We start from the raw sequence: 20,185 nt of genomic DNA on the forward strand, positions 1-20,185 counted from the left end.
GGTATTATCCTTATGTAGCTCGTTTTTGGTCACAGGTCCAGGAATAGCTGAAGAATTGCAACATTTACCTAGAACTAACGCTGCAGATAGCAATACTGGGTGATTTGAAAAGCCATAGTCAATCAATCAATAATATAATAATTATTTTAGCAAAAATGTTTATTTTTAATTTACAATCTGTAGAAGCTATGAGAATAGGAAGGTTCAATTCTTTTGTGAAGCATCACAGCACAGTTGAAAAATATATGGCAAATAGAAATCAGAAATGGATGATGTTGAGAGATAGATGGGAGGGGTTGAATGGAGCTGAAGGGTGGGACTAATAACAAAATAAACAATGTAAAACATACGGGATCTGTGAAATGTATATAGGTTCGGAACGTTTGTGAAATAGCACAGTTACAAATAGATATCAAACTGGATGGACATCTGTAACGACGGCAGCTCAGGACAGACGGGAGACTCCGGCGCAGCCGGACGCCCTCCTGCGTCCGGAGCCTCCGGCGACGCAGGAGGGCATCGCCGGAGGCTCCGGACTCAAGGGCGTCGCCGGAGGCTCCGGACTAGAGGGCGTCGCCAGAGGCTCCGGACTAGAGGGCGTCGCCGGAGGCTCCGGACTAGAGGGCGTCACTGGAGGCTCCGGACTAGATTCCTTCGTTGGAGACCTCATGCCATGGATCCTCACCGGAGGCTTCGTGCCATGGATCATCACTGGAGGCTTCGTGCCATGGATCATCACTGGAGGCTTCGTGCCATGGATCATCACTGGAGGCTTCGTGCCATGGATCATCACTGGAGGCTTCTTGCCATGGATTATCACTGGAGGCTTCGTGCCATGGATCATCATTGGAGGCTTCGTGCCATGGATTATCACTGGAGGCTTCTTGCCATGGATTATCACTGGAGGCTTCGTGCCATGGATCATCACTGGAGACTTCTTGCCATGGATCACCACTGGAGGCTTCGTGCCATGGTTTATCACTGGAGGCTTCTTGCCATGGATTATCACTGGATTGGAGAGACACACAGAAGGCCTGGCTCTGGGAGAAGGCACAGGACTCACCAGGCTGGGAAGACATGCAGGAGGGTTAGTGCTTAGCACAGACACAGAACTCACCAGGCTGGGGAGACATGAAGGAGGCCTTGTCCTTGGCCGAGGCACCGGATGCACTGGACCGTGGAGGCGCACTGGCGGTCTCGAGCGCAGAGATAGCACCACTCGTCCTGGCTGGATCCCCCCTGTAGCCCGGAAAGTGTGGGGAGGTGGAACAGGCCGCACTGGGCTTTGCTGGCGAACTGGAGACACCGTGCGTAGGGCTGGTGCAGTATACCCGGGGCCGAGGAGACGCACTGGAGACCAGATGCGCTGAGCCGGCATCATCCCTCCTGGCTCATCCCTCCTGTCTCCTACCTGAGTCCGCCAATCCACCCGTGTGCCCCCCCAAAAAAACTCTGGGGCTGCCTCTCGTGCCCGTTACCTCGCGCCAATTCCTCGTAGTGGGGCAGCTCCGCTCTAGCTCCCTCCAGCTCCTCTTTCGGACGGCGATACTCCCCCGGCTGTGCCCAGGGTCCTTTGTCGTCCAAAATTTCCTCCCAAGTCCAGGAGTCCAGAACCCTCTGCTCCTGGTTACTACGCTGCTTGGTCCTTTTTTGGTGGGTGATTCTGTAACAATTGTCGTCTGGAGAAGGAGAGGAGGACCAAGGTGCAGCGTGGTAAGTGGTCATATTTTTTTATAAAATACGAAAACACTTGACAAACAACAAAAACGACAAACGAACAGTCCTGAAAGGTGCAACAAAACACTAAACAGGAAACAATCACCCACAACACACAATGGAAAACAGGCTACCTAAATATGGCTCCCAATCAGAGACAACGATAAACAGCTGCCTCTGATTTGGAACCACACCAGGCCAAACACATAGAAAAACAACAACCTAGAAAAAAGAACATAGACTGCCCACCCCAACTCACGCCCTGACCAAACTAAAATAGAGACACAAAAACGGAACTAAGGTCAGGACGTGACAACATCAGAAATAGAGGAAGGACTAAGAACAAACAAGAGAGAACTATTGTAAAGTAGACTGTGTCTGTAAAATGTGTATAAGATTTATAAATTGAAGGTAAAAGCAGAGGTGTTTATCAGTTTACTCCAATTGGGGGATCGGTGGTAGGGTTTGCGGGGAATAATAATAAAGGTATATTCTTTAAAAAAGTATGTATGTCTATATAGGTATGTGTATGTATATATGTGTATATGTATGCATGCGTGTATGGATATATATATTTACCCCAAAAATATGGGGGATTGGAAATGATGCAGACAATTACATTGATGGAAGCGACATTCTTTCCGCAATATTAAGCTGATCCACCCCTTACTAAAATAAAAATATTTTAAAAAACACAACGTGCCATTGGAATACAGGAGTGATGGTTGCTGATAATGGGCCTCTGTACGCCTATGTAGATATTCCATTCAAAATCTGCCATTTCCAGCTACAATAGTCATTTACAACATTAACAATGTCTACACTATATTTCTGATCAATTTGATGTTATTTTAATGGACAAAAACATTTGCTTTTCTTTCAAAAACAAGGACATTTCTAAGTGACCCCAAACTTTTGAACAGTAGTGTACACTGTCAACTGTGGGACGTTATATAGACAGGTGTGTGCCTTTACAAATCATATCCAATCAATTGAATTTACCACAGGTGGACTCCAATCAAGTTGTAGTAACATCTCAAGGATGATCAATTGAAACAGGATGCACCTGAGCTCAATTTCGAGTCTCATAGCAAAGAGTCTGAATACTTTTATTTAATACATTTGCAAAAATGTTCTAAAAACCTGTTTTTGCTTTGTCATGATGGGGTATTGTGTGTAGATTGCTGAATCTTTTTTTTCATTTTATCCATTTTAGAATGAGGCTGTAACGTAACAAATGTGGAAAAGTGGTCTGAATACTTTCCGAAAGCACTGTATATACACACAAACGCATACACGTATAATCACGCACGCACACACAGCCAGTCCTGACAGGCTAGCTTAGTGTATCCACTGAAAGATTACACACAGGCATTTAGAGGTCAGATAAACAAGATTTTGCTCAGCCCGATGTAAAACAAATGTTAGGCATTTTGAATGAGTGTTTTTCCTTGCCCTCCCCCATTCTGTCTCTTGTTATACTGTGTTGACAAAGCCTGGACACCCTGCTGACTGAGGCCTTGGGTCTACTATAAACCAGACTTGGCAGGGTTATGTTGTGTCCCTCATTCCACACTGCCCGGGACCGGGAGTTGCTAGCTAGCTCTGTGCTGCATGGATGTACCGTTGTGGGCAAAGACACAGTGTCTGTCTCCCTACCTGCCTGCCTGCCTTCCTGCCTGCCTGCCTGCTTGCTGGTCTCCTAAGCCTGCAAACCTTTTTTCACTCCCATACTGTAATTCAATTGAAGCGGGCCTATCCGTAGCTATGCATCCACCCACCCACACCCAACTCCACCCAACCCCACACAGCTCACCTCCTCACCTCTACCCAACCCTCCACAGCCCACCTCCTCAGAGATACAACACCGACAACACTCCACTCAAACAACATCTATAATCACATATCCTTCCCAGCCTCGAAAACAGTTGCTGTGACAACAACATATTATAGCATATGCATGGATGTATCGCCCCTTCAACACAAAAAAATGTATGCATATGTAAAATATACATTGCACACTGCATAAAATCCCTATGCATTATGAATGGAGTTATTGGTGGTTGGTAAATGAACCACTTCGATCAGCCTGGTTATGGGAGTGGCTGTTTTCCTGCAGTATAACTAAAGCCCAGAAGTAAAGACTATAAAAGCAGTATTACCTGTTACCGTGATGGTTTCATGAGGCTATAACTTAATTAACAGCAATACACTGCGCAGGCTTTATAAGCTATCCCCAAATAACCAGGAGAGATCAGTGAGGCCTTCTCTCCAGGGTTATTCTCTAGTCAATGAGGCTCAGCTCGCGTATGGAAGGCAGTGGTACAGTGGCGCTACAGGACTTATTACAATGAGAAACAGACAGTGTTAGAAAGAGTGGCAAGTATGTTAACCGGCATATAAGACATGGATAATGTTGAGACAATGTTATTCTGACGCTGAAAGACCCTTCACTGGTGAATTTGAGGAAAATGTAAACCAACATCACTAGTCTGGTTCATTACATGGTACTGCATACGAGATTAATAAAAATACAGCATTGTATGTAATGCATATAAATAGGCTGTGAGCTATCAGGCCAGTAGCAGTAACAGTGGGCCAGGCCAAACTCATGGTATTTTTCACAGTAGGCTAATACATACAAATCAATACAAATACAGAATGCCTCTGGGTAATGCTTATGAATGGGCCATAGTTATCAAGGCCGCTGACAGTGTGACAGGACATCAGGACATAAACACAGGACAGAGGGTGTGAATTTGACAGTAACAGTAGAGGCAGAAATCTCTAGACTTGTAATTACCAGACTGATCACCACTACGTGTGCAGCATTAAATATAAGCTTGCGGCATCAGTCGGCTCGCGAGGCTAATAAATCTCCCCGGCATCCAGACATTAAGTCTGTAACCTTCCCATTGTGTTCCATCCAACACTATGTCATTTACCATGTTCCTCACTGACTGTATAGTGTTTAGATGCCAGCGTGTGTCAGTCAGGGTGTGTGTGTCTGAGATAAGCATCTGTGTTTGTTTACATGCATCATGTGTGTTTGTTTGCACAAGCCTGTATGTGTGTGGAGAAGCTCCTTCAAACACCTCTCCTGGCAGCCTCCTACTCTATAGAGAGAGGAACAAGCCGTCTCTTGTGTGGACATCCCATTTGGGGGGGGGAATAAAATTCAAATGTATTTCTAGATTCATTTTTAAGGACGCATGTGAAATATTGAAAAATTGGCCAAATAATGTATTTTAAAAATGTATTTAATACGTTCCAACATGTATACAGTGACCTCCGTAATTATTGGGACAGTGATATAGGCTCTGTATTCCAGCATTTTGGATTTGAAATGGTACAAGGACTTTAAGATTCACGGGCAGACTTTCAGCATTCATTTGAGGGTATTTTCATCCATATCGGGTGAACCATTTAGAAATTAAAGCATTTTTTGTACATAGTTCCCCATTTTAGTAGACCAAAAGTATTGTGACAAATTCACTGATATGTTTACTAAAGTAATCAAAAGTTTAGTATTTGGATCCATATTCATATCACAGAATGATTACATCAAGTTTGTGACTCTACAAACTTGTTGGATGCATTTGCTGTTTGGTATGGTCGTGTTTAGATTATTTTATGCACAATAGAAATTAATGGTAAATAATGTATTGTGTCATTTTGGAGTCACTTTTATTGTAAATAAGATTACAATATGTTTCTAAACAGTTCTACATTAATGTGGACGCTACCATTAGTAATGGGCAGTCCTGAATGGATTGCGAATAATGAGTGAGAAAATTAGACGCACAAATATCATACCGTAAAAATATATTTTCACATGTATTTATCGATATATTTTGTAAATATGCACTACCGTTCAAAAGTTTGGGGTCACTTAGAAAAGTCCTTCTTTTTGAAAGCACACTTTTTGTCCATTAAAATAACATCAAATTGATCAGAAATACAGGGTACACATTGTTAATTTTGTAAATGACTATTGTAGCTGGAAACGGCTGATTCTTTATGGAATATCTACATAGGCTTACAGAGGCCCATTATCAGCAACCATCACTCCTGTGTTCCAATGGCACGTTGTTAATCCAAAGTTTATCATTTTAAAAGGTTAATTGATCATTAGAAAACCCTTTTGCAATTATGTTAGCAATGATGTTGTCCTGATTAAAGAAGCAATAAAACTGGCCTTCTTTAGACTAGTTGAGTATCTGGAGCATCAGCATTTGTGGGTTTGATTACAGGTTCAAAATGGCCAGAAACAAAGGACTTTCTTCTGAAACTCGTCAGTCTATTCTTGTTCATAGAAATTAATGCTATTCCATGTGAGAAATTGCCAAAAAACTGAAGATCTCGTACAACGCTGTGTACTACTTACTCCCTTCACAGAAAGCGCAAACTGGCTCTAACCAGAATAGAAAGAGTGGGAGGCCCCGGTGCACAACTGAGCAAGAGGACAAGTACATTAGTGTCTCTAGTTTGAGAAATAGACGCCTCACAAGTCCTCAACTGGCAGCTTCATTAAATAGTACCCGCAAAACACCAGTCTCAATGTCAACAGTGAAGAGGTGACTCCGGGATGCTGGCCTTCTAGGCAGAGTTCCTCTGTCAAGTGTCTGTGTTCTTTTGCCCATCTTAATCTTTTCTTTTTATTGGCCAGTCTGAGAAATGGCTTTTTCTTTGCAACTCTGCCTAGAAGGCCAACATCCCAGAGTCGCCTCTTCATTGCTGATGTTGAGACTGGTGTAAGCCTTTGTAGATATTCCATTAAAAATCAGCCATTTCCAGCTACAATAGTAATTTACAACAATAACAATGTCTACACTGTATTTCTGATCAATTTGATCAAAAATGTGCTTTTCTTTAAAAAACAAGAACAATTCTAAGTGACCCCAAACTTTTTAACGGTAGTGTATTTTTTAAATGTATTAGGTAATGTTACTTTTGATTGTATTTGTAAGAAATATGTGTTTACATTCAAATGTATGGCAAATATTTAAAAAATTACCTATCATACCGTAATGAAATCTATATTATTTGATTTTACTTTTCAAGGCAGAAACATTTACATACATTCAGGCAGTCATACAACAAGGCATTAACTAACAGTCATTGATGTGGGAGCAGTTACTTTCGATCAGTCAGACATAGACCTACAGTACCAGCCAAAGGTTTGGACACACCTACTCATCCTAGGTTTTTTCTTTATTTTGACTATTTTCTACATTGAAGAATAATAGCGAAGACATCAAAACTATGAAATAACACATATGGAATAATTTGTGTAACACCAAAAAAGTGTAAAGTAGGCACCCTTTGCCTTGACAGCTTTGCACACTCTTGGCATTCTCTCAACCAGCTTCACCTGGAATGTTTTTCCAACAGGTCATCTGATGCAGCACTCCATCACTCTACTTCTTGGTCAAATAGCCCTTACACAGCCTGGAGGTGTGTTGGCTATTTGTCCTGTTGAAAAACAAATGATAGTCCCACTAAGCACAAACCAGATGGGATGGAGTATTGCTGCAGAATGCTGCTGTAGCCATGCTGGTTAAGTGTGCCTTGAATTCTAAATAAATCACAGACAGTGTCACCAGCAAAGCACCCCCAAACCATCACACCTCTTCCTCCAGTTAACTGCAATCGGAGGTGCAGTTAACTCTAATGAACGTATCCTCTGCAGCAGAGGTAACTCTGGTTCTTCCTTTCCTGTGGCGGTCCTCATGAGAGCCAGTTCCATCATAGCGCTTGATGGTTTTTGTGACTGCACTTGAAAAAATGTCCAGATTGACTGACCTTCATGTCTTAAAGTAATGGACTGTCGTTTCTCTTTGCTTATTTGAGCTGTTCTTGCCATAATATGGACTTGGTCTTTTACCAAATAGGGCTATCTTCTGTATACACCCTACCTTGTCACAACACAACTGATTGGCTCAAATGCATTAAGAAGAAAATCAATTCCACAAATTAACTTCTAACAAGGCACACCTGTTAATTTAAATGCAATCCAGGTGACTACCTGATGAAGCTTGTGGAGAGAATACCAAGAGTGTGCAAAGATGTCATCAAGGCAAAGGGTGGCTACTTTGAAGAATCTAAAATCTAAAATATATTTTGATTTGTTTAACGCTTTTTTTTGGTTACTACATGATTCCATATGTGTTATTTCATAGTTTTGATGTCTTCACTATTATTCTACAATGTAGAAAATAGTACAATTAACGATGAATGAGCAGGTGTGCTCAAACTTTGGACTGGTGCTGTACATGGAAACATTAAGCAATCTGGGAATAAAGAAATAAAGGGCAGGAAGCTATGAGTTTCAGATGGTTTTCTTAAAAATTGCATTGTTGGTTAAGGGCTTGTAAGTAAGCATTTCACGGTAAGGTCTACTACACCTGTTGTATTCAGCGCATGTGACAAATACAATTTGATTTCTAAAGGGGGAAGATTCTATGGAAAGGGCTTTTATAATACAGGGTAAAAAAAAAGAAGCAAAGACAACACAATACTACATATGCAATATTAACTGGGGCTAAGAAAAGGGGTGGTATTAGGTAGGTGGGCGAAATGGTGACAGCCTTAACAATGGACAATGGCGTGTAAAAGCGCAACCTTTAGTAACAGTGTACAACATAACAATTAAACTGGCATGACACTCGCATGTGTTTAACCCAAAGAGAGCGTATACAAGGCCTCCTACAAGCCACGCCTCCAGATCCTCTAATAGGCTTACACAGCTACAACATATTTTGTCAACATTTATTTTTATTGTACTTGACACATACCAAAAGCACTACAATGCATTCAAATGCATTTAAATTACTACACAAATTACTCCAAACATGATACATTATTAGTCATGTAGTGGATCCATGTCTTTCACATCTTGGGCACTAGATTTTTTCATAATTTAATTAAACTAAAGACAGGCACTTCCTAAAGTCCTTTTTTATGTAACTTCTTGAGATGGCAACTGTTTTATGAAGTTTAACAAAACTTAGTTTTTTTACTCACCATAACAATTTAAATAATCTCCACTAACCATGTTTCCATCCAGTTTTCATGAGAGTAAAATCACACCATTATATATGTTTTACTGTCACGATAGCTGTGATAGAAACGGGAAGTTTCGGTACAATTTTATAAATGACGACATAATTTGTTCGTTCGACATGGTGGGATCTTTTTTGTCTGTAAAATGTATTTGGCGAGAAACGGCTTTATGCGCAAATATTGATATAATAACCATCATATCGAAATAAACTCACGCGATTATATGTTGTGTGGTCCTCCCACTACGATTTGAGAAACCATGCAGTTTATTAGGCTACAGAAGACATAAATTATGATCAACTTCACAGGGTGGTGAAAGTGCACAATGATCTTGATGCTCCTTTCCAATAAATATCGATGGTCTTACTCTTGTGACATGATGATCGATGTTTGACAAATAAAATATTCTCGCTCTTATCCATAATAATCTCATCATATAGACTAGCATACCCACACTGTATCTAGAAACTGTTGGCCAGAGCGCACGTACCAAGACCAGAGTAGGCACATTTGCTATTTAATACAAACGTTTTTGTGACAAAACTATCGGTAGAGCTGAAAATGCGATGGAACATTTTTGATTTTTATTCTGTACATGAAAGCGTAAGTGAAAAACTACATTTTGTGTGCACTACTTCATCACGCACTGCTTACAGGTCAGTTTGGTGGAGACACCACTGGTGGGAAAATGGGACTATTTTGTTTATGCAGATTTTGGAATATTCACATCAAATTGAATCGCCAATTGGATGGAAACCTAGCTACTGGTCAATACGTAAAGACTAATTTAAGAATCCTCTGAAGGGGCAAACTATGTCATATGCCGAATTAGGAAATACCTTGGCCACCCTGTAGACCAGATGTCATAGCCATGCATTTCTGGAATTGTCATACATTACATGCATTTGAGCAAAGATGCAAATGTATGTACATGCATCTCTGGAATACATGTAATATCTCTGGAATACATTTAAGGCATTTTAAGTGAAATATATTGAAATGTATTTCTTTTTTGTATTGGACTATGCGGACATGTGGATGAGTGTAACCTGCTCTGAGGTGCCCACCTCCAGGTACCATGTCATGCTGTTATTTTTTATTTATTTAACCTTTATTTAACTAGGCAAGTCAGTTAAGAACAAATTCTTATTTACAATGACGGCCTACTCCGGCCAAACCCCGACAACGCTGGGCCAATTGTGCGCCGTCCTATGGGACTCCCAATCACGGCCGGATGTGATACAGCCTGAATTCGAACCAGGTACTATAGTGACGCCTCTTGCACTGAGATGCAGTGCCTTAGACCGCTACACCACTCAAGAGCCATGTAATGGACTGATTAGCTAACATGCATCCCTGATTTACAAGTGATGAAATTATACTTTAGGACGGCAGCAGGGACATGGTTAGCATACCAACACTAAATTAAACATGACTAGCTGATTCAATCACAGAAACAGTAATTATAATTCATTCAGGCATCTTGATCCCGCTAAGGAAGACAGGTGGAGAGAGGTTGGAACTGCCTAGAATACACGCAGCAGGAACAGTTAGATTTTCTAGGGCAGATGTATGTTTTGTCCGTAGTCTCTGCCAATATCTAATCAAAGTACTAAAAGCAATACTCTTAGATCAATGTATGCAAATGGTATTCAGAGTTATGGTTTGATATTATATATATATATATATATTTAAAAAACTCCATACATTTATAAATAATGTACATTATAGAGTCCATCATCATCTTTCATATCAACACAGTGTATTACAATCAGCCTAGAACTTAGTCTTCTGTCTAAGACAGACAGGGGATCTCCGGCAAGTGATTCACATCTTGCTCCAAATCAGTACCTGACAGGCAGGCAGCAGAATCAAGCCCTAGCAGGTATCACCTTAGCCCTTGATCATGACAGTTCCAGTACATTACACATAAGAGTCATTGGACGAAGATGTCTTCTGTGCTTGGTCTGAACATTAACACGCATCACTTGCGGAACAGTTTTGGAAGCATAAGGATCTTATCTTTCATATCAGAGAGAAATCATTTTCAAATTGTCTAACGACACAAATATATTGTCACTGAAAAATACTCTCGGCTGCAACTGTGTTCAAACCGCCTTGATATGAGTCCCCTTTGTTCTTTTTCAAACAGTCTCTCTTTCTGTGCTTCTCTCTCTCTCTATCTCAGGGCTGCGAGAGAAACATGAGTTGGTGCGACAGGTTTTGTTATCTGTTGCATAAAAGTACAGTAATGAAAGCAGTCGGCAGCCACAGGGGGGGCTGCTCTGGACACTTGTCTCTACACAGAGAACCACCTCTCTGGATGAAAACCTACATCACACACCCAACTTTATGTCTACAATATAAAAACATGCATAAAATCTCATACGCCATCAGCTATCAAAAGGTCAGTTCACATTTACAAAGCAGGATGTGTAAAACAGAGTTCACAATCCATAATAAAAGATGTAGGCTACTGCCAGCCGGCATTGGATATTTTTTGTAAATTGAGAGCAGGAATAGCTGTGTTTCCCTAATTCTGCTAAGTGCCTACCTGAGATACCGCAGTAGCTCGATGGTCTCCGCCGGTTCAGTCGAGCTGTGGTTCATCTTTTGTCAGCCTGGGAGGATTCAGTACAGACGCAGAAGAAGGGTAGAATGAGCTGCACTGCTTTACAGAATACACTCTTGTTCTCTGTCTGCTATTTCCCACTCAGAACGCTCTCTCTCATGTTTGTATCAGCAGCCCTTCTCTGAGAGAGACAGCCAATTAAGACGCAGGGAGATATGGACGTAGCCAGCTGATTGGCCCAGCCTGCGGTGAGTCGTAGAAGCTCAGACAGAAAGTACTGCCCCCCTCAGTGGCAAAACCAACAAACCCTCTGTGGAGAAACTGTGGAGAGTGGGGAATGCCTCAAAGCTCTCCAGATTACAATCACACAGACACAATAACAATGCTTGTCATTTTATAGAGGGGGAGGCTGGAAATGCATACAAATGTATATAGACAAATTTGAATTTGACATCTTTGGTGACATTGAGCATAATACAACATTCAGAAAATCCCATAAATACCAGATGAATGTATTGCATTTAATATATTGATGGTTTAATCTGTGCCTGAAACTTGAAGTAGATGGGATCATGGTTATATGTGTTTGAAGCATGAAAGTGAATAAAACATGTTTACGGTAAATCCCCAACTGCACACACACACAAATGATGCATGCAAGTCTATGACGCAAACACACACACACACAACCTCCATAAGCAGAAGTGTATACAGTACAGTAAAAACAACCATTGCCAATAGCTACCAAGCCAAGGGCTGTGGCTCCTAACTTGGTCGAGATATCAAACAATAGCTCATTGTTCAGGGAAGGTCAGTGCTGCTCACGACATTCTAGCCTGTTCTACATTCCAGCAGGCCTGCTCCATGAAGTTCTATCTAACAGTCAGCCAACAGCCTGCTCATTTTATGAACAATTTAAAGTCCAGTTGTTTTTGGTCAGTTTGTATAGTGTGGTGAGTGACAGGACAATGGGAAGACACTCATCTGGAGTGGACACCAATTTTGGGGGAAATTTAGATTAGACTCCTTCCTTTTTCCCCTTCTATTGAGTAAGTCCTTGTAAAAAAGGGACCCCCAAACAGCTGTAACTGTGTATTAATAGAGACAGACACATGCATGAGGCCAAGGAGATTCTTGGTGCGGTCTGCCACCCTGAGGTCATATTAAGGCATTACAGCTAACAAAATCCAATTAGAAGGATTGTTGCATTTCATACAGCCAAGTAGACAAAATAAGATAAAAATGTATTCATTATTGATCAGATTCAGTAATATGTGATTATTTAAGCCTCAGCATGCCACCGACGATAAAAGCTCAGGTTTTGCTAGATTTAATGTCTATGGTTGTCATAATGTCGTCATAATACACGCGCAAACACGACCGTGACCTTATCAATACGTGTCTCCAATGTTTTTTATCTCACAGTTGTCACCGCCACCTGAGACACCTAACTGTTCCTCAAATTGGTCGAAGAGCGTGCGACCACCGGCGTTCATGATCCGAAGGGGCAACAACCAGACACATTTTGAAGAGCAGAAAGTCAAACATACCTTTTTGAACATGTTCATGGAAAAAGTTCTGCGCGGGATGGGCTACAAATTGGGGGTGACAATCGGCGAGGGAAGCTACTCCAAAGTCAAACTGGCAAGCTCCCAGAAACATAATTCTGAGGTCGCCATAAAAATTGTGGGCCGCAAAAAGGCTCCTCACGAATTGGTCCACAAGTTTCTACCCAGGGAGCTGACGCTTCTGAGGGAAGTGAGACATGACAATATTGTCCATGTGTAACTGTATAACTTTCGTCCGTCCCCTCGCCCCGGGCGCGAACCAGGGACCATCTGCACACATCAACAACTGACACCCACGAAGCGTCGTTACCCATCACACCACAAAAGCCGTGGCCCTTGCAGAGCAAGGGGAACCACTACTTCAAGGTTTCAGAGCAAGTTACGTCACCGATTGAAAAGCTATTAGCGCGCACCACCGCTAACTAGATAGCCATTTCACATCCGTTACACATGTGCACGAATTCATCGAGGTTTGCAACGTGATGGAAGCGGCAACAACGGACCTTCTCCAAAAAATCCAAGAGGTAAATTCCATCCCCATTGTCCAAGCCAAAACCATGTTCTCCCAGATTGTCAGTGCTGTGAACTATCTCCATCAACATAACATCGTCCACCGAGACATGAAATGTGAGAATGTACTGCTGACTAGGGACAACCAAGTCAAGATCACGGACTTTGGTTTTGGGAGGTTTGCCATGGGCTATCCTAAGCTGAGCAGCACTTACTGCAGCACTTACCACGCACAAATCTTCCTCACTTTAGAAACGCTCAGCTTCAAAATGTCAAGCAGAGACACACACAGGTATCTTCTCTTGAACCGAAGAGAGCGCGCGGCCTGTGACCTGAGCGTCAACGCAATCAAGGGGGAAAGACACACTGCTTTGGAGATGCATGACCAGACAACTGACGCAACCGCTCTAAACTGGCGCAGTACAATGCTGTGCTCGCCAAACCACTGGAGTTAAGAGGGGCCAGAGGGAGAATCATCTCTAGTCAAAGAGAAGCGTGGGGAAATTAAGACGCACTTCCCTCTGACCAAACTCCATCTCAGCTGTATTTATGCCGAAGGTGGTTGACAGAATTGAGCGCTAAGGGCATCCAGAGGATTTTACGCACACATTTAACCTATTTTACGCACACCTATGCAGTCTTCCTTTTGATGGGAAATTGACATTCTGATGAATTCTAATTCATGCCGTGCTGCTGCACCTACGTGGATTGCCAAAATAGAAGCGTTGAGAGAACACAACTGTCATTTTAATGTTACGGCTTTTTCCATATAGGCCCATCGTTTGAATTTTAGACCGAAACATCTGATCAATCTTGGACAACTTCAATTGATGATGCATTTGAGTGCAATAAATACTTAATCCCTTGTGACATATGGATTTGAAAGATCAGGCCAATAAGCCTGATCATGTTATAAACTACAAGGTGCAATCCAATACAAAAAATGTGAACATTTCAAAAGTCAGCAAGTCATTCAAGTCAATATTACACTTTATAACAATACACAAACCCCAGAATAAAAATGGGGTTAAAATTAGTTTTATTATTATTACTTGACAGAGCAGAGAAAAAAAATAAAAAACAAATAGAAGCATTTCTTGTAAACAAAAAAAAGAAACGTTTTCAGGGTTAGGTGCTATCCTGTAGTCTAAACACAGCTATCCTGTAGTCTACTAGCACCCCTGGTAAAACGGAATGGTGTTGGTTGTCAAACTGCAGCAGGCAGTATTCAGGACAGCACAGTAATGGCTGCTGGAACAGGTCATTGCTAGATGGATACAGCTTATGTGAAATTGACATCGAAAGTTTTTGTATTTTCGCTAACCCTAATCCTTTTCCTAACCTTAACCTCATTCCCCTAACCTGCTACGAAGTCATGTTTGGCCAATTCGACAAATAAGCTGTAGCCGTTCTAGCCATAACCCCTGGAACACTGGCCAGGACAATCACCATCAGCCATCATGTGTCTGAGAGCAGGGCTCCAAGAGATTGACAAACATGCAAATCTCAAATGACACCCTATATAGTTGAACACTTTTACTCACAGCTCTTTATTAAGTAGTTCACTATATGGAGAATGTGGTGTTATTAGAGCTGCAAGCAAATGAATCCATCTGAAATCTGATCTAGGGGCAGCTATGAAAAAACAAGGTACCAAAATGATAATAGGTGATCAGACAAATAGCTTAAGGTTACAGAAAACAACGGGGTTCATATGAAAATGTATTAATTAATTAAGACTGTACTGTCTAAGGACACTCACACTGCTATAAAAACGTATCAGGAGAAAGCATGGGCATTTATAGGAAGAAGAAAATTGAAAAATGAATGTGGCTGCACAAGACACAACCTGCATTGTTGTTTGATCATTTCCTTTCAGATTAATTTCTACTAGGCCACTGAACTGTTGTGTAGTTCTGAACCATGTTGTTTTGATACAGAAGCGCAACCTCATAAGCCCTCATATACTGACACGTCTTATTCCTTCTGAGAGGGAGCTTTGTAGGCATGGTGCATTTTTCAACAGCTTCTCACCCTGTACTGCACCACCTATAAAAGTAAAATACCGCTGGCTTTTCCACCAGATGGGCTAGCTAGCTAATTAAGGGACGTGACAAGTCATACACTCACCTTTGTAAAAGAAAATACTAAAAGTATAATGTTGCTAGGGCTTTACAACTACATTTTGAAAGCTGTCCAGACTTTTAGATCAATGAGTGGGCGTGTAGGAACCGCTGGACACATGTAATCTAGAGTAGAGATCCATTGGAACTGAGGGCATAAACAATATCTTAACTAATGACCCTACAAATACACCCAGAGACGGCATTTGCCTAGAAGAAAAGTAATGCACCACAACCGATGACTAAAAGCAAAATGATTTCATAAGATCACGTCCCTTCCCCCTCTCTTGCATTTCAGGAAAACAAGCACATCCTGTCTTTATTTTAACACTGAGGGTTAAAACAGAAGAAAGAAGGGATCCATTTGGGTGCAACAATTTCTTTGGAAGGTAACATTTTTACAAAACTATTTTCAAGAATAGTCCTCCCACAATGGGTTCTGTGTTTGTACATACAGTATTAAGTCAGTTACTTCATGTTTTTTTCAGCTTAGAAAACAAGTCTTTAAAAAATGTTTACACTAAACTATTAGATGTAAAACCACCTCAACAGTAATGTTACCTTTCAAACACAGACCTCCATGAGTCCAGTTCCAAAATAGTACAATCTCTCGACACAGGATATGATTTACAGAAAAAAAATAAAAAATGAATCTAACATTCAACCATACAAAATAACCAGACACACTGTAGGCTTCTTCTCAGTTCTGCACCACTGTCGGATCAAAGAGGCAGTCTGTATTTATAGATGTTTAGATTTTCCCCCCCAAGTCTTTTTTATTATTTTGTTTTTGCAAAGCTGAAGCCATTTTCATATTCCATGGATGGTCCTCTAGTCTCAGTCAGTCAGAGAGGCCAGAGAGAGACCTGGTCCTGGCTCTTCTAGGTAGAAGGGAGGGGGGCGGGGGGTGTTAACTGTCCTGTCACCTGCAGAGCCAAAGATACTACTGGCCTGGGACATCCATCACTCTTAGTGCGAATGTGTGAAGATCAGAACTGACCATGGAGGACAGGGCAGAGGGGCACCAAAACTGTTTGAGAGAGTCCATCCAACCCCTTTGACCCATGGGATGTAGCGTATCTCAGAGCCCTGTACCCACCCAGTAACACCAGTACTCCACAATGGAACTGAAGACTCCGGACATCAGAGAAAGATGGTGGGTATTGTTTTTATTTCATAACTCCAGAGTAGATCATCTGGTGTTGTTTTCCCAAGAGGATCCCATTATTAGGTTAATCATGAGAATGACTATTATTCAGATTGATAATAAGTGGTGGTGTTATTTCCATGTGTTGGCTGTCTGGGAGATGGAGCGGGAGGGAATCATGTCCAGAAGGTACTCTCTCTGGCGCTCCAGGTTGGCTGAGGTGGTGGTCTTGTGGACAGACAGGCTGGGGTTCACATAGGCCATGGTCACACCTGAAGGAAGACAACAACCACAGCAGTGAGTATACAGGACAGGAACATGTTCATTAGGCCCAAACAGCAGACATCTCAAACACCCTGTACCATGAGTTAGCCTGTCTGCAAGCTACACAGCCAGACCGTGTACCATGAGTTAGCCTGTCTGCAGGCTACACAGCCAGACCCTGTACCATCAGTTAGCCTGTCTGCAGGCTACACAACCAGACCCTGTACCATCATTTAGCCTGTCTGCAAGCTATACAGCCATAGCAGAATAAAAGGACACAATTACATTTTAGTCACTTAGCCAGAGCAACTTACAAAAGGAATTAGGATTAAGTGCCTTGCTCAAGGGCACAGGTTCTTCACCTAATCGGCTCTGGGATTTGAACTAGAGATCTTTCAGTTTCTGGCCTAAGGCTTTTAACTGCTAGGCTGACTACCACTCAACCTGTAGAAGGCCCCGATGAATGAAACAATTCTACAATGAGTCTAACACAAGGAATAATAATAATAATAACACAGGAAAGGGGACAGATAGCTAATCTACATATCAGACTGACTGTCACCACATTGAAGTAAAAACAAACCTTCCACAACCTTTAGTGACACTAGTATGCATTTCAGGTCACTAGGTAGGGAGAGAATGGAGAGGAGAACAGATGCAGAGAGAAAGGAGGTGAGGACAGGCTTGTCTCTGTCCTGTAGAGATTCATCTACCTGAGTTCCCGGTGGTCTGCTTCCTCCAGGCGTTGGGGTTGGCCGAGGGGTTACTGCTGCTGCTGCCCTTTGTCCCCTGCGCCGGGCGCATGGCATGCTTACCTGGCCTGCTGACCAGCGAGGCTGCGGTCACAGCGTTCTGCAGCTGCTGAGAGGACGTGGAGAACGAGTGAGTGACACCGCGAGACCCCACCACCTGCTGCACACTACGGGACATCTGACCAGAGCTCTGAGAGAAGGGAGAAAACAGGAACGTTAGTAATTAACCAATGTGTTCATAGACTCAAAAAGTATGCCAGTTTTTTTTCTTCTTCCAGGAATCAAAAAATGTACATTAGACAAGCTTCCCCTTCCTTATGAGTTAGTAGTGAGAGTATTTGGTTTTAAATATACTTAATTATCAAAAGTAAAAGTATAATCATTTCAAATTTCTTACATTAGGCAAACCAGATGGTGCCATTTTCTTGTTTTTTATTTACGGATAACCAGGGGTAGACTTCAACACTCAAACATCATCACAAATTAAGCATGTGTGTTTAGTGACCAGAGGCAGTAGGGATGACCGCTGATGTTCTCTTGATAAGTGTGTGAATTAGGACATTTTATTTTCCTGCTAAGCATTTAAAATGTAACGAGTACTTTTTGGTTGAAGGGAAAATGTACATACTTTTTTTTAGGAATGTAGTGAAGTAACAGTTGTTATAAATAGTGAAGTACAGATACCCCAAAAAACTACTTAAGTAGTACTTGAAAGTATTTTTACACCACTGGCGTGTAGCGTTTGTGTTGTGTCCCACTGCTGACCTGCTTGATGGAGGAGTGGTGGCGGGCCATAGGCGTGCCTCTATGCTGCTGGAGCTGGAGCTGGGCTCTCGCCTGCTTGTACTGTTGAGACACCAGCACATGCTGCTGCTGTTCACTCTTCATCCTTGAGGAAGAAGAGGGCATTTTGGAGACGGGAGAGGCAGCCTGCTGGAGGATCCGCTGCTCTATCTCCTGCTCCTGCTGCAGGGCCTTGACGAAGGCCGCCTTCAGACGGTTGGTGTGCTGCGCCTTCAGGGCCTTCTTCAGGTTGGACGACATGCACTGGTCGCACAGGACAGGGCCGCTCTTCTCCGAGCGCCAGCGCGACGTGAAATCCGTCTTGCACTGGGCGCAGGTGTGCGGCTCCATAGGGATGGGGGTCACCGGGGCCACTGATTGACCCTGTTTCTTGCCTGAGAGTGAAATACCGAAAAATGACATGTCAGTATTATGTACCTTAGGCCAGTACTTTTCAAATAGAGCAAGGTGCTAGAATGAGAAGAATCCATGGCAGCCAACAAAGAACTCACTGTAAGAGATTAGCTAAGATTACTACTACCACCATAAAGACCTTATGCTGACGCAAGGAATCAATATTTTTGAATAAAAGTATAAACCCACCCCGTCCCAGTGTGTCCAGCAGGTTCTGCACCACCTCCTCCAGGCCCATCAGGTAGATGAACTCGTTGTTGGCTGCTGATGGCAGGAAGTTGCGCTCGGGGGCGGGAGGTTTGGGAGGAGGGATCTCCAGCAGTGTCTTCTCCAGTTGCTTACGCAACGCCAGCTTGGCGGCCGCCTGGCGAGCAGCCGGGGACTCGTTGGCCTGGACCGTGGACACGCCACTGCCCATCCCGGTCTGAGATGTCACAGATGAGCCCTTCTGAGAGCCCTGGGAAACAGAGACACACTCACTAGTCAGGATGAAATTAGATTAAGAAATAGTGCTGTTGGGAGTCCAACACTGTGGGGATGCATTTCTGAAATGTGCTTTTTGGAAGATGACTTAATGTAAGATGCTGGCCAGTATGTTGGTGACCTGGCAGTAATGTAGTAATGTTTCTGACTGACCTGGGTGATAGTGTGTGTTCTGACCTGTGGTATGTTGACCAGGACGTTGGTGTTGGGGACATTGGCCACCCTGATAAGGCCCTGCTGGATGACCCTCTGGCCCTGCACCTGGACATTGGGGACCGAGGCCCTGGGGGCCAGCAGCAGGGGAGGGGGGCCCGACCCAGAGTGCTGCTGCTGCCGCAAGGACGCGATCTGCTGGGGAGACACCGCAATGGGCTGACAATGTTACACACACACACACAGCGCAGGACATAAGGGAGTGGAGTCACACACAGGGAGAGGGACAGAGAGGAGAGTGTAATGTTTACTGTTGATTTCTAGTTGTTTTTAGTTGATATTGTTTTGTGTCTTCTCACTGCCCAAAGCCCATTGAATTGAAAGGACATTGAGAGAAAATATGTCAATATCCATATCATTGTAAAATGAATTTACTGGAAAAGACTGACAAGCACACTGCGTGTAGAACCAACTAGTATTGTGCATTTAGTCTATTACTTAGAGAGTTCACTGCCAAGGAATAATGTGTTTTACAGCATGAAAGTAGCAGAAAAACATTATGAAAAAATACACTGATGTAGAATTCATATTAATAAGTCACATTGCACAAGACAACAATAAAATACATTTAAACA

General features: G+C 42.6%; 2 protein-coding genes across 8 annotated transcripts in view; both read right to left on the reverse strand.

Moving 5' to 3' along the window:
- LOC129867234 (yjeF N-terminal domain-containing 3-like) overlaps positions 1–11,581 on the reverse strand; it is a 94,708-nt gene extending 83,127 nt beyond the window's left edge. Inside the window, exon 1 of one of the 2 annotated variants that reach the window (XM_055940502.1) lies at positions 11,336–11,558. In XM_055940502.1, coding sequence (XP_055796477.1) covers positions 11,336–11,391 — 56 coding nt within the window. In that variant the 5' untranslated portion in view covers positions 11,392–11,558. Of the gene's footprint in view, positions 1–11,335 lie in introns of both variants that reach the window. The other variant, XM_055940503.1, reaches the window with a different exon arrangement.
- A 2,872-nt stretch (positions 11,582–14,453) lies between these two features.
- The window catches only part of LOC129867235 (transcriptional repressor p66-alpha-like), a 35,759-nt gene continuing 30,027 nt past the window's right edge, over positions 14,454–20,185 (reverse strand). For 3 of the 6 annotated variants that reach the window (XM_055940508.1, XM_055940504.1, XM_055940505.1), the window contains exons 7-11: positions 19,575–19,769; positions 19,104–19,371; positions 18,483–18,895; positions 17,679–17,907; positions 14,454–16,973 (exon numbers count right to left, since the gene is read on the reverse strand). In XM_055940508.1, the coding sequence (XP_055796483.1) occupies positions 16,834–16,973; positions 17,679–17,907; positions 18,483–18,895; positions 19,104–19,371; positions 19,575–19,769 (1,245 nt within the window). In that variant the 3' untranslated portion in view covers positions 14,454–16,833. The remainder of the gene's footprint in view (positions 16,974–17,678; positions 17,908–18,482; positions 18,896–19,103; positions 19,372–19,574; positions 19,770–20,185) is intronic. The other 3 variants (XM_055940509.1, XM_055940506.1, XM_055940507.1) reach the window with 3 other exon arrangements.

The sequence above is a fragment of the Salvelinus fontinalis genome, chromosome 12 (assembly GCF_029448725.1).
Source record: "Salvelinus fontinalis isolate EN_2023a chromosome 12, ASM2944872v1, whole genome shotgun sequence".
Taxonomy (NCBI): domain Eukaryota; kingdom Metazoa; phylum Chordata; class Actinopteri; order Salmoniformes; family Salmonidae; genus Salvelinus; species Salvelinus fontinalis.